This window comes from Salarias fasciatus, chromosome 9, assembly GCF_902148845.1.
Source record: "Salarias fasciatus chromosome 9, fSalaFa1.1, whole genome shotgun sequence".
Taxonomy (NCBI): domain Eukaryota; kingdom Metazoa; phylum Chordata; class Actinopteri; order Blenniiformes; family Blenniidae; genus Salarias; species Salarias fasciatus.
Genome location: NC_043753.1, coordinates 17,298,579 through 17,312,291, shown reverse-complemented (window position 1 = coordinate 17,312,291; position 13,713 = coordinate 17,298,579). Strand labels below are relative to the sequence as shown.

General features: G+C 44.1%; 1 protein-coding gene across 2 annotated transcripts in view; it reads left to right on the top strand.

Annotated features, from left to right (window-relative positions):
- lmbr1 (limb development membrane protein 1) overlaps window positions 1-13,021 on the top strand; it is a 31,279-nt gene extending 18,258 nt beyond the window's left edge. For both annotated transcript variants that reach the window (XM_030099571.1, XM_030099570.1), the window contains exons 10-17: window positions 1,396-1,485; window positions 2,840-2,916; window positions 3,409-3,486; window positions 6,100-6,173; window positions 6,423-6,513; window positions 7,195-7,261; window positions 9,699-9,860; window positions 10,328-13,021. In XM_030099571.1, the coding sequence (XP_029955431.1) occupies window positions 1,396-1,485; window positions 2,840-2,916; window positions 3,409-3,486; window positions 6,100-6,173; window positions 6,423-6,513; window positions 7,195-7,261; window positions 9,699-9,860; window positions 10,328-10,413 (725 nt within the window). In that variant the 3' untranslated portion in view covers window positions 10,414-13,021. The remainder of the gene's footprint in view (window positions 1-1,395; window positions 1,486-2,839; window positions 2,917-3,408; window positions 3,487-6,099; window positions 6,174-6,422; window positions 6,514-7,194; window positions 7,262-9,698; window positions 9,861-10,327) is intronic.
- The last annotated feature ends 692 nt before the right edge of the window (window positions 13,022-13,713 follow it).

Sequence of the window (13,713 nt, the reverse complement as noted above, 5' to 3'; positions counted from 1 at the left end):
TTTTTGACTGTAGAGAAGGTTGGAGAGGATATGTTGAATTACTCCGGGCTCTGCTGGCTGCCAGAAGCCTCACTCAGCATCTCTGCCTCGCTGTAACTCAGTCTTTTACTTGATGCTGCCAGCCGAAGGAGGAGAAGGATATATTTAACTTCAGTTTGAAGTGAGGTCATTGAAGACACTGCAGTTGAAATACTCACCGCTTCACTTTGCTGCTTTAAGCGAGCAATGATACTGTGTTTGTATTTAGTTTGACGTATCGATTATTGTGGCCGTCGAGAATCTGTTTTTCTTTTGAGCCTTGATTTATCGGCCCGTGACGCGGGAGGCGCTCTTCGCCTACGCTACGCACAAAGACGATAGATTAGCTTACTTGAAGTGGGGCTGATTCAGCCGCCCCGGGGGCAAAGCGTTTAGTTCGTCTTTAAGGAACGAGAGCTGTTGAACTATCTGTGACATTTCCTGTTGTGTTGTGACTGCGTTTGCTCGGAGGGCTCAAACTTTCCCTCGCTCTGATCCTCGGGACAGGTACCTATGAGGGCATAGACGCAGGCGGTTAACCCTCTCTGGCTGTCTATCTCACCTCTCCCACCCACTTAAAGTCATCCAGACAGGGTGTGTCATAATAACAGAGCGAAGGAAAAGGTCTGATCAAAGTGATTGGTCTTTCACTCCTGTAACGAAGATGAAAGATGGTATTTTTATTGCACGCTAGTAACAGTGTAACACTGAACTAATTGGTCTTGATCTGCCAATCACCCCTGGGGGATGCAAATGGATACTCTTCCACTCTGGCTCCGAAGGGCCTCTATGCTAGTGCGTCAAGCTGGAAGCAAAACAGAGTAAAATAGATAAATTAGCCTTAAATGAGCTGGCCTTGTGGTTTTCCTGGAGAATCCCTTACTGTCTTATCCAGCCCACTCAACCAGTTGTGGCATGTGCGAGACGGCTCCTGACAGAAGAGATTATTTTTACTTGTTGGGGATCACATTGTTATGTTCTGAGGAGCATTACCTATTTTGATGGGACTGTTTATTACCGATAAATCATGTTCGGTGTGAGGAACTGATGCTACTTCCCAACGTAACGACTGTTTAAATAACATTGTATTTTAATGAAGTTATAGATTTTTTTTATCATCTCTTCATCATTTACTGAAGACAAAAACCCAATTTTTATTCTGGTATAAGCTTTTCATATGGGACACATTTATTCTTTTATGAGCTTTGAATTGATTAGAATTGAGCTACTGTTGGGTTTCAGACTATCGAACCAAACCCTGTTAATTAAAAGACACTGGCAGATGTATTAATAATGTTAACAGTCGTCAGCGCGGCAACCCGACGCACGCGATTGTCCAACTAATTGTATTGATTTCGGTTGTCTCCGTCTCCACAGGGTCATCCTCACACACTTACACGCGAGGAAGCTTTACACACCAGCTCAACAAAGAATTGGACAACGTCAGAAATCAACGGAACAAACTAGGTAAGTGTTTGTATTTTGCGACAGGACTAATGGATTTTATCTTCAGACCTTAAACTGCCAAGGAAATATACGCCAAAGACGTTAGCTTTTTACATATTGCTGACAAGCAGCCGCTTTCCCTTCATCTGCCTTAATTTCTTCATTTGGACTGGGACCAGAACTGCCTGATAATTTTCCATCCATTTTAGGATATTATAAATGAGGCCTGAGCCTTTTGGGGAGCAGGGCGGGGAGGTGGGGGGAGAGGAGCACAAAGGCACTTAGGATATTGGACAAGATGCAAACTTTATATTGTAGCAAGCCTTTTAGTGATGTCATTAATTTAGAAGGATGGTGCATATAAAGTGCACTTGGCAAACTTCTCAGGCAGGCAGGGTGGATGCACTTTGAGAATAAGAAGGCCTAACAAGGTTGGAAATAGAGAAAGAAAGTCAATAAGGCAAAGACTGGACGGCAGTCACTTACACACACACACACGGGGAGGACAGTGCACGTCTGGGAGATGTATGCATGTGGTCCACGAGGCTGTCAGTAACACCGACAAAAGCATGATTGATGTGCTGCTGAAGCACGACGATGACGTGAAAGTGAAATGTTTCATCTGGACGAGGAAGAGCGGCACACATTAACTGCTCAACACACCCTCACACACACATTCGAAGACGGATGTAAACAACAAAGCTGCACAGTGGAGTTTTTATGGTGTTTTGGATTTGCTGGTGTCCATGGTAACTGCTGACCACCGTCCAACAGCATGGATGTTTATTGTAAGGTACAGCAAATGTAGAAAACAAGAGAAAAGTGTGTATTGATGTAATCTTTATCCTCCATGCAGCTCACGAGTTCATCAGAATGAAAATATCTTATGGTTTATGGTTTGATCACAGTTACTAATTATCATTAAATTTATTGTTTTACTTTTGATATTTTGGCACCTGCTGGTATTTCTTTATAATGAAAATTGCGCACAAGTCCCTTATACTAGTATCGACTATATAAATCACAAACTTAACATTACTGAATTTTGTCTTATCCGGGATTTATTGTTGTTTCCACTAATTAAAGCAACAGTAAGTGTTGTTAATTAAATAGAAAGAGGACGTTTTTGAAGGTTTATGATTTGTATGTGACCCGAAGGTGAGGTGGTTGCAATAAGAGGTGAGGTCGTGTTTAGTACACCATACCAAGCTGTACAAACCCTTCAAATAAAGCCGGAGGGCTTTTGGTTTCAGCAGCTGTCTTTGATGAACGTATTAATTTAGCCAGTGGTGGAAAGTGGTTTGCGCTGAAGGAGTCCACCTCGTCTCTGAAAGGAATTCTTAAAACACTTTGCTGCTCTCTTGTTTACTCCTAGAAAGAAGAAAGAAGGCATCAGGATGGGAGAAGAACTTGCTGTATCCCATAGTGATGCTGATCCTGCTCACAGGAACGGTGAGTGTTGGGGCTGACCTATAATTAAGCCCCAACTGTTTACTCACGGCGTATACAGCCTGGCTGGTGGCCATCAGAACCAACACTGTACCTCAGCGCTCATCTTTTCCCACAGAGCCTGGGTGGGGAAACCGCCTCTGTGTGTAATGGCTGTTTAAGACAATGCTGAATAGCCACCTGCAACAACTGTGATTTTGAATGAATTACGGTGTGTGAATACTGTTTTTGTTGTCTGATAGTGTTAGATAAGGCACAAAGGCCATGTGCAAAGCATGGCACGTGCATCAAACCCACATTGTTCGTGTTTTGAGAAGCTTTATGTTGGGACAATTTACATTTACAAGGTGGTTATTATCCATCACCATTCTCACAGATCAGCAAGTCTTCTGCATTTGAGTGATATCATTATGCCGGATGCTTAGGAAGATTTCATCAATCTTTTCTTAATTATGCTGTTTGGAGACAAATCTTTGTCTTCCTGTGTGTCCACAGACAATCTCAGTTCTTATGGTGGCTCTGAATATCCTCTACCTTCTCGTGGATGAGACTGCCATGCCCAAAGGATCCACAGTAAGCCTTCTGTCTAACATTACACACACACACACACACACACACACACACACACACACACGCCTATCAGACTTCCCTGGCGGAGACATAAATCAAATTCCGGATATGCTCAGGTGCTCGTTGGAAGAAAAGGCTCGACCAGATGTTAATCAGGGTCCAACCTTGTGCCTCTGGTTTTGTTTTGGAAGCTCATTCAGAGTCATTTCACAGCAGTGTGCAGATTCAATAAGCTTGCTACGTGTCTCATGTCCACGGCGAGCAAATAAGCTGCTTTTCCTCCCTTTTGCAAAAAGGCAGGCAGCGCCAGGTGACGGGCTTTTCGCTGTGATGCAGACCAACCGGGTGTAGAATAGCCCTCAGAGATTCTCATCTCCGCCTAACATGCAATGTGTTTTAAGCTCACTGTATCTCATCTCATCTGCAGCGGCAGAGGTGCGTGCATGTGTGTGCTTGCATATGTGTGTGTGCGCGCTTGTGGTTGCATTCTTGTCTGAAAAGGGGCAACATAATGTATCCTATTTCTCCCTCATTTCATTTTGCGTCTTGCGGGCAACTGACAGAGCTGTCCTCGACATTCCAATTATTTTATTGAGCAGAGATGTTTTTTTTGGCATGACACGTCGCAGAAAATCCCCCAAATTACACTTGTCATGTAGCTTGAAGCTGTCCTCCCTGACAGTATGGCCCCACTAAATGGTTTATGCGTTTCTCGAGCTGGATGGATGCCGCACCTCTGATCTCATGCAAGGACAAGGAAGCAGGGGAGGTGTCGTCCTCTAAAACAATCGATACCGATATGATATCAATGTACTCCTCCAACTGTCAAACTCTGCCCCTCCGGCACTGAAATTCCCTCTGCCCGCTGTCTGGGAGAAGATAAGGACGGCGGAGCGAGAGTGATATAAGGGAGCAAAGAGAGTGTGTGGTTTGATGTCTGGACGAGGTGCTGCCAGAGCCGAGAGACTCAGACTGTGGGAAAGTCAAATGAGGCCCTGATGCACTGATTGTTATAGGAGGAGACCACAATGGAAGTGCCCTGTCAATGTTTATCTTCCCTTCCTACTCGGCATCCTGCTGTAGTCCTCAGCATACTGAGCAGCGTCCTGCTCAGCCCTCCAGAGCAGGGGAACGGTCCAGAGAAGGAAGGGGGAGAAGCAGGTGAAGAGGTCACTTCTGCAGTGTTTCAATGAAGCCACCAGACAAGACAATATATTTGTAAAATGAACCATGAGCTGTATCTCGGATTGAATTCTCTCAAATGCTGCAGTTCCTACAATGTAAATAGTAAAAAACTAATACAGTTTGTATGTAAGATTCTCTTTATGCTGTAATGAGCAGCCGAGTTGGGTTTGTAGGTAGAATGATTGTGTGAACAAGTGTGAGGATGTGGGACAGCGTCTCTCTTAATGGAGGAGCCAGGCTCGTCATTATTAAAGGAACTCTTCGTATATATTGAGATGGAAGTCTGCAGTCAGTGGCGACCCCACAGCTTCACATGTTGGGACCAACCTCTACCCTCCGAGGTGACGTTGCCCACAGAGCGGGGTTCATCAGAAAGCTACAATGGAAGCCGGCTCCTCCGAGCACGCGCATCTACACGTATTCCAAATGGAAAGGTACGGACGTGCAAAGTTAATGCCCGCCCGCCCGCCCGCCCTCCCTCCCTCCCTCCATTAATAAATGACATCAGATGCTGTCTGCTAATTCTGTGTAAGAGAGAAAGAGCACTGCGCCACGGCTCTGCAGTGAGCTTCAGAGGACGACAGTCGCATTAGAAGGCATGAATCTACCTGCCAGGCTTTCCTTTTTCCTACAGGCTGTCACTACAAACAAATCAGAACGCCTGAGGTGGTGAACAGGACAAAATAAATACAACCCTAACATAAATATTACACTGAAATTACAACTCCTATTAATATAGACTTGGGTTATAGTAACATTTCTGTCAGAACTGCATATATATGTAAATTATGCACTGCTATGTATATATTCTTAGGAAACTATATAAAGAATGATTGGTATAGTGCTGTACAGCTGTTGAAGCGTTTTCATACTACTTATCTGTACTGTAGGTGTAGAGCAGGATCTGCTTTAGTGCCAAGACTGACAAAAGCAAATATTTATAATGTGACAACACAGATGTTTGGTATGTGCAGCATATGTAGATGTATGTCTTGTGCTTGCTCAAGTTTCAAAAGGCCTCGGGGCTTCGGGGTTGAGGGCAGGCGGCAGGGTGTGCGCCTCTTGTATTTGCTGAAGTATTTGTTTTGTTGTTTTTATGTTTTTGGCATGGTTTCAGTCTGTACACTCGTCTTACCGTAAGCAATGTGCCGTTTTTGTTTGAACACCTGTTCACATATTGTATGATCGACAGTGATTTGCAAAGAGCCTCTTTCATCTCGTTCCATTCATTACTTAGCCAATTTGATTCTGTCTTTCTCAAGAGGGGAAATTCTTCGTGCACCTCGTACTTACTTTTGCAGGATTTCTATAATTGCATGTGTGTAGCTACACACAGCTCCAAGTGTTGTTCCATGAGAGGTATTTATGTAAGATTGGTGTCCAACTTTGTTAAGTAATCATCCTTCTTTCATTTCTGTTTTCATCTCCCAGGAGCGAGGCATTGGGAACACCTCTTTGTCCACATTTGGGGTGGCTCAGGCGGCGCTGGAGATCATCCTCATGTTGTATCCTTTCAGTGACCTTCCTCTTTGTATGGGCCGGTGTAGCATGCTCCACGGCCAAGAGCAACACTGCGGAGGCAGCTCTGTTTACTCAGGACATAGTTTAGGTGGACATCTTCCGGAAAACATGTTGAGCAGTTTCATCACCTTTTATCATCTCTGAAGAAAAAAAAGAAGAAGAAGATGAGTCGAGGAAGCCGCTATTCTTCTCACAGCAAAGTGTTTTTGGTCCTTGATTGATTTGTCGAACAGCTACCTGATGGTGTCTTCCGTCGTCGGCTTCTACAGCCTGCGCGTCTTTGAGGGACTCACTCCCAGGAAGGATGACACAACCATGACAACGGTAAAGATGGAGGGGGGGGGGGGGGGGGGGGACCAAGCGGGGGCATAGGTGCTGAAATTGCTCCTGAGGTGATGATGTATTTGGGCTCCTGTGTTTCACCTATTTCCCTTTTTTTTCCCCCACCCGTCCATCCCAGCCTCCTCTGCAGCGAACCCCCTACTGCTCACTAATGTTTTCCTCAGGGCCCCTCTATGGCTTTAGTTGATCTGTCCAATATTTGTTTGTGGGTTGCGTAAACACTGGCAAAGTGCAAGCTCCTTTCTTGTACATCAGAGAGAGAGAGAGAGAGTGGGGTGTATGGGGAGGTGGGGGGGGGGGGGGGGGGGGGGGGGTTAGCGGAGGATGTGTACTCTGTTCAGCCCATAGTGGGACCTATTCACTTGGTAATGAGTTTGGGAGTGGTGAGGCTTGTTAACTAGCCATGACGCCTCAGTGAAAGGACTTGAAAGGACAATGGAGGGAACCTGGTAATGAGCAACTTCAGTGGTACTAATTGTGTAATATGTGGAACCAATTTAACATCAAGTGGTGTGTGCATATGTGTGGGCACATCACCGCTCAAAGGGTGGTGCTGAGGGTGGTTTATTCTCGCCACCATTCATAGTCCCCCCCCCCCCCCCTCTTTAAAACACGTACATTGTGTTTTAGTGAGTCGCTGTCCGTGTTTGGTTTTATTTATAGATCATCGGATGTTGTGTGTCCATCCTGGTCCTGAGTTCCGCTCTACCAGTGATGTCCAGAACGCTCGGTGAGTTTGAGGTTTTGTGTTTTCTCATTTGCTGATTCGTATTTAAAAATAAGACAACCTTTTGTGTATAAAAATGTTGAAAATGAAACGAATTGTTTGATTTGAGTTGACATCTGAGATTTGCGACATTAACAGTATTATTTCTAACTAAATCAAACTTGAAATTAATGATTTAATGTGTTGTCCGTATTCAACAACCTGATTTTAATGTTGAAAAGTTTTACTTCTGACCTCAACTATGCATGTACCTTCAACATTTTGCAGTGTGCTAAAAGAAAAAAATAAATTTACTCTTTAACATTTCCATACTACTTTCAAAATGTTCACCTAATCCTTTATGCTGCAACTCAAATATGTACAGGTGTATTTCTTCCTTAAAAAAAAAAAGACCAAATTCTGTTATTTTCGTCAAATATAATGTCATCAAAATCTACATTACAGCCCTTTTTATTTTCCTTCGACCTTATTTTAGAACCAATATGTACAGTATAAATCTATATCGATCAATTAACACCTTAAAGCAAAGTAAGAAATAAGAATGATTGGGCGAGGCAGTTTAAAAAAAAATGAAATGTGGCCAACAAATATCCCCCAAACGATAGAAATGGTAACAAAGAAGATTATTATTATTCGTCAGTTTTGCAGAAGCTGCTGTGTGGATCTTGGTACCTTCAGACATGTTGAACATAAACCCAAGGATATCATAGCAAACAGTAAATCCCTCTCTCACAGAGTTTTTTTCATTGCCAGGTCAAAAGAGTTTTGTTTTTCTTATTGTTTCCTAGAGTGAGATTAGAAAGGAGGGCAGTGAGAAAGGGTAAAAATGACAGGAGCAGCACAATCACAATAGTGCTAATAAACACAGCAGAGTGCCGGGCACAGCTGTTTAAATAGCTCTACACTGTGTGTGCATGTGTGTGTGTGTGTGTGTGTGTGAGACCAACAGAATGGGAGAATGGGCCGGAGTGAGAGCTTTACAAAATATCAACAGGTTCTGCTTTGTGACGCTGAATAGATAAAAAGGAATAAATGCATGAGACCGAGTTGAAGAAAGAAAGACTTCCCAGCAAAAGACCCACGCAGAGGATGACGAAGTGAGACGTTCAGAGACGAGACAGGGTTTTGTGTGCCCGTGTGAGGTGTTTGTAGTGTGTGCCAAGGGGAGGAAAAGAAAAGCAGGGTTTCAGAGAATAGGGAACTGTACCGCGGGACAAAAGCATCCTTAATGTATGTGTGTTTGACTGGGCTACGCTGAATGCAGAACTCAAAAGCAGGTCCCATTGAGGTGAGTGTTGTTTGGAGAATCCCAGCTTAAAGGCTGCCGAGTGGCTGAATCTGATGCATGGCTTTAATGTACACCTTTCGTTTTGGTTTTACAGGCAGACCCTCTGTGTTTTTCTTCAGAAAAAATAGAAATTCATCTGATTTTTATTTTATGTCGTGATAGGAGTTAAAACTAAAATAATTCGACCGTCCTGCACAACCTTGATCGGATGGCCAGCAGCACGCTAATGCCTGCTACTTTGTATTACCACCGTGCCACTGACGTTTGAAAATTTGGACATCTTTTTTTTTTTCGACAGTCAATTAGATTTGATGAAATTACCAAACCAAGATCAAAACCTTTAGCATCAGAAACGAATTTAGCCGGATCGCAGCGGCTAGCTGGATCGACTGGGGTCTCCATCATCTCCCTCGCCGTCTCTTCACAGGCAATTTTGTTAAAGGTCTTTCATGCTTGCCAAACTGCTTACAGTGGCTGTAAATACTTTCCTCCAGACACCGAAATCGATTGCCCAATCTAATTGACGACAGAGGTTGTGAAGATGTTACGGGAGACGGGGGAATGTCGAGAGGCCAGCGCTTCCTCGGTCTGACACGTCTGAGCTTCCAGAGGGAGAAACTGTTGTGGCACTTAACCTCAAGATATCAATCCAGTCATTTCCCTGATTAATATTTCACACAAACTCGGGAAAACAAAAGAGTCGTCAGTCATGATATGAAACTGAAACGCACACATCAGCTTATCGAATGTTTAATTATCTCCTCCGGTAGTGAGTGGACGGTGCAGCTCCCCCACGCTGGAGTGTAGGAACACATGGATTAGCAGGGAAACAAAAGAGTGCTGATGGCTTTCTGAGCAGCGTGCGATCAGCTGCGGCAGATGGTTTGAAATTGGTGGAGCAGTGTGGCGCTAAGCGGGGCCCGCAGGAGTCACTGCTCCTTCAGGTTTGTCTGGACAACAGACGATTTAGAAATTTTGATTTCGCACAATGAATCATTTACTTGTCCGTACTTTTGACACAGATGATACTAATGCCATAGGGTTTATAGCAGGCCTGCTTGTTATATACATCTGTATCAGAAATGATCTTGAATTGTATTTTTGTAAGTCTCTAGTTAATCCAGTGTTTTGTCGTGTCCCCGTCCTTCACAGGTATAACCAGGTTCGATCTTCTGGGAGACTTCGGCAGATTTAATTGGCTGGGAAACTTTTACATCGTGCTCTCATACAACCTGCTGTTTGCGGTCGTGACGACACTTTGTCTCGTGAGGAAATTCACTTCAGCGGTACGAGAAGAGCTCCTGAAGGCTTTAGGTACGTTCCCCATAAAATCACTGCTTTTATTGGAATTTTTTTTTTTTTTGCAAACACCTTTTAATATTCAACTGATCAGGCAGCCCTGCTTTTGGACGCATTAAATCTTATGTGGACTCTAAAGCAGTCCGAACTCTTGACAACTCAATTACGTCAGAACTTAGTATCTGTCAAGGTTCGTGGCATTGGAGACGGTGTTTATTCCGCTCACATTGCCCAACCGGCAGTGACAAACTGTTGAGGATTGCGGCGATATCGGCGCGCCGCGGACCTGACGTGTGCCAGAGGACGGGCCGGTCTCAAAGGCTCGCGGCGACAGGCCCTGGATGTTTGATACACAGGGTGGGATGGGGTTAGGAAGTGTCAGACAGAAGCACTGAGGGGGAAACGGGACATCAATACCTCTGCCTAAGTGAAAGTCTCAGGCTTTTTAATGAGATTTTTCTGCCTTATCTCCCACTGCCCAGGTCTGGATAAATTGCAACTGTCAAACAGCCCCACAGACCCTGAATCTGGGAAGCTCTCGGCCAACGGGCATCAGAAAACTCTGTGAAAGGGACGATAGATCAACACACACACACACACACACACACACACACACACACACACACACACACGCACGCACACGTTAGCACAGCCAAAGGGAGATTTCGACAGTACTGCCTGACTGCTGAAAGGTGAAAAGGATTGGAAGGAACTTAATAAACCCAGGCGGTGTCTGACGGATGCTGCAAATGGAGGCTGAGAGCAATTTAGCTTCGTGACATTCCATCCTCTGCGTCTCGGATGGAAGCTGGGACCGAGCCAGGACTGAGACTGAGGAGTGAAATAGACTGGCATCACTGCAGTGACCTTGATGTTGACCTCAACCGCGACTGTGACTTCGAACAACCCATCTCTTCCTTCGGGGGCGTTCTCACCCCCACCACCCCCCCACCCCCCCCCCCCGGCATCGCTCCCTGGTATCCTTTTCCAGCCTTCGCACCGCCGCACCACACAAACGCAGATGAAACAATGCACCTTCTGCTCGCTCTCCGTTTCAAAGTCTTACACCGGCTCCGCTCTCTTACTTAAACACAACCGACACGATTCACTGAGGCATATTTTAAACGTCAGTCTTGCAGGTAACGGTCTTTAATCGTTGGGTTTTCTTTTGATTTTTTTAGGTGAACTGATAAAAGCATGGCGAAGCATCAAGCTGTTATTGTTAATCAAAGCTCAAAACATGGAGGGGGGGGAGAAAAAAAACTACAAAATGAGCTTTGTTACGCATGAGAATAAATGATTTCTTCACATTCATCTCATTCAGAACATAAAAAACAAACTGCACTGCATCATTACAGTTGAAATTATATGCATTGGTGCTGTCATTGTGAATGACAGGCCTCAGATTTTAGCACTCCTGCTGTCATTTGTCTTTTTATCGGGCTTCGTTCAAGTGCGCTTCGACTTTATTGATGATGTCATTAGTTTGTACGAAGTAGGGGGAGAACTTTCTTTAGGCGCTCCAGATTTGATGTGAGCTAATCTCCAACCGGGAAACGACACCAACACCTAATCCATCTCACTTCCGGTGAGCAGGTTGCTTTAGCACATCGGAGCTAATCCTGAATGGGGGGGGGGCGGGGTTTCCAAAAATCTTATTATGCATATTTTAAAAAAAAAAGAAGAAGAAGAAGAAATGTCCTTAATATTTTTGCTTGTTTCCCAAAAAAATTACAGGATACACACACATACACACACCCACACATCACATTCATTTGTAAAATTGTATTCACATGTACATAATAAATTGTGTTTCATACCTCTTTCGCATTACTTGGATGTAAATATTGCGCTCTGTCTGAGCCCGCCGAGGGTCTGACTCGCTAAGCATTTTTTTGGTCTTCTTTTGTACGTAAATCGTTTTAACAGATAGTTCATTTAATGCAAACATGTAACAGCGTTCACACACACACACACACACACACACACCAAATGCATGAGTGAAAACATCCAGCTTTGCAGCAGCTAGGAGAGAGAGACTTGGTGACTCAGGCCCCCCCCCCTTTTACATGTTGTCGTATTGCTGCATAATCTCCCGAACTGTGATGTTCTTTGTCTTCAGAACCACCTTAAATGCCTTAAGCGACAAGCGTGATGCAGGCTTGATGTTAAGGTCGTTTCTTGTTCTGTGGAGTTCGTTACGTACGTGCGTCTTGTGAGTCTCTAGACAGTTCCACTGTGACCCCCCCCCCCCCCGCCACACACACACCGCCGTAGGCCGCCGAGTTTCTAGTCCAAAGCCGATCTGTTTGTGTCCTGACTGTCACAGCGAACCCACAGCCGACACTCATTCATTACCCAGAAAAAATGAGCACTTGCTATAAGAGTTTGGTGATGTTAGGGATGTTTTCATGCCAACTTAAGTCACACAATGGTGAAGCAAGAAGAAGAAAAACACATGTATCAAATGTATCCAAAGCAATTGTGTTTGGATGTGTTTAAAAAAAAAAAAAGATGATCTCAGTTATTACAAGAAGTTCATAGACATTTTGCTGACTGGGACGATATTGGAGCAAATTTACCCGAACTGTCCACTGATTGAAACATTTCGTCAATATTTTACCACAACAGTCTTCGAATGATGTGAAAAATCAAGATGGCACAAAGTGAAACTGACTTGGAAAGAGAACTGGAGCAGGGTGAATTAGAGAATTAAAAGGGATGTTATTTATTAATCTGGATGATGTTCAAGTATTTTGGGATAAACGTAGTTGTGCTGCAGACTGCAGTGAAACTGGACTGTCTGATACTTAGCAGGGAAGTGTCTCACCTCTCATAAAGTCTCGCAATCATACTCCTGGCATTAAATTCTGAGGTGAGGACTGACAGGACCGTTTTCTACTCCAGCAGCTCTTCTGGTTGCCTTTACAGTACATGTCTGGGATGAGGAGGCATTTTCAGAGTTTGGATTTGGCCTGTACTGTAAATGAAGCAGCTTTTATTTTTGTCTGTCTTTCCCAGTCAGTCTCTGCATGTCCTTTTTGGTACCTTTATGTGAATGTATTTTTTTACAATTTCTCAGTTTGCTAAGTGTTTGGTTTTTGTTTTTGTTTTTGTTTTGTTTTTTTTGGTTATTTTTGATGTCTGTGTGTTTGCAAATAAAAACAAGAAAAAAGCTTGAAACGTTGTTTCATTTATTTCATGGTGCAGGCCTCTGCAGACATGGGAGGAATACACCAGCTCTACAGCAGAGTGCAGATATTTGTTTGCCTCTTTGTTTTTGAAATGGTGAATGAAAACGTCCACCGATGATTAACCGAGGGCAGCTTCCTGTGTTTAGGGGCCAAACTGCCCCGCCGTTGAATGTTTCATTCCGAGCCGCACGCCGCTTTATAGAGTTTGCACCCGCGAAAAAGGTGCAAGGTATGTGTTGAAAGCACATTCACTGATACTTCATGTCAAGGCTGAGCCACTCCTGCCTCGCGCTCAACCTTTTCACACCAGATAAAGAAAGGAAAAAAAAAAAAGCCATCTTTGCACACACACACACACACACACACTCCACCCCCCTCTATGGAAAACGGTACTGACTGCTGAGAAAGCCAACAATGGAGGCTTATGGAACAGAAAATCTTAATGTCTCCTCTGTTCCTCTGCAGCATTGAAAAGCCTGCAGTGTATCATCAGACATGTTTTTTTTTGTAAACGTGGAGGCTTATTTGCTTTGTTGCTCGCACTCATTTGGTAAAGTGAATGATCATCTGTGCACAGACGAGCCGCCGTGACGTCGTCCACCCTGTGAATGCATTCATTAGTTTTGTTCCAGGTGGGAAAAAATCAGGACCAGATTATTAATGTAGCCTTGTTT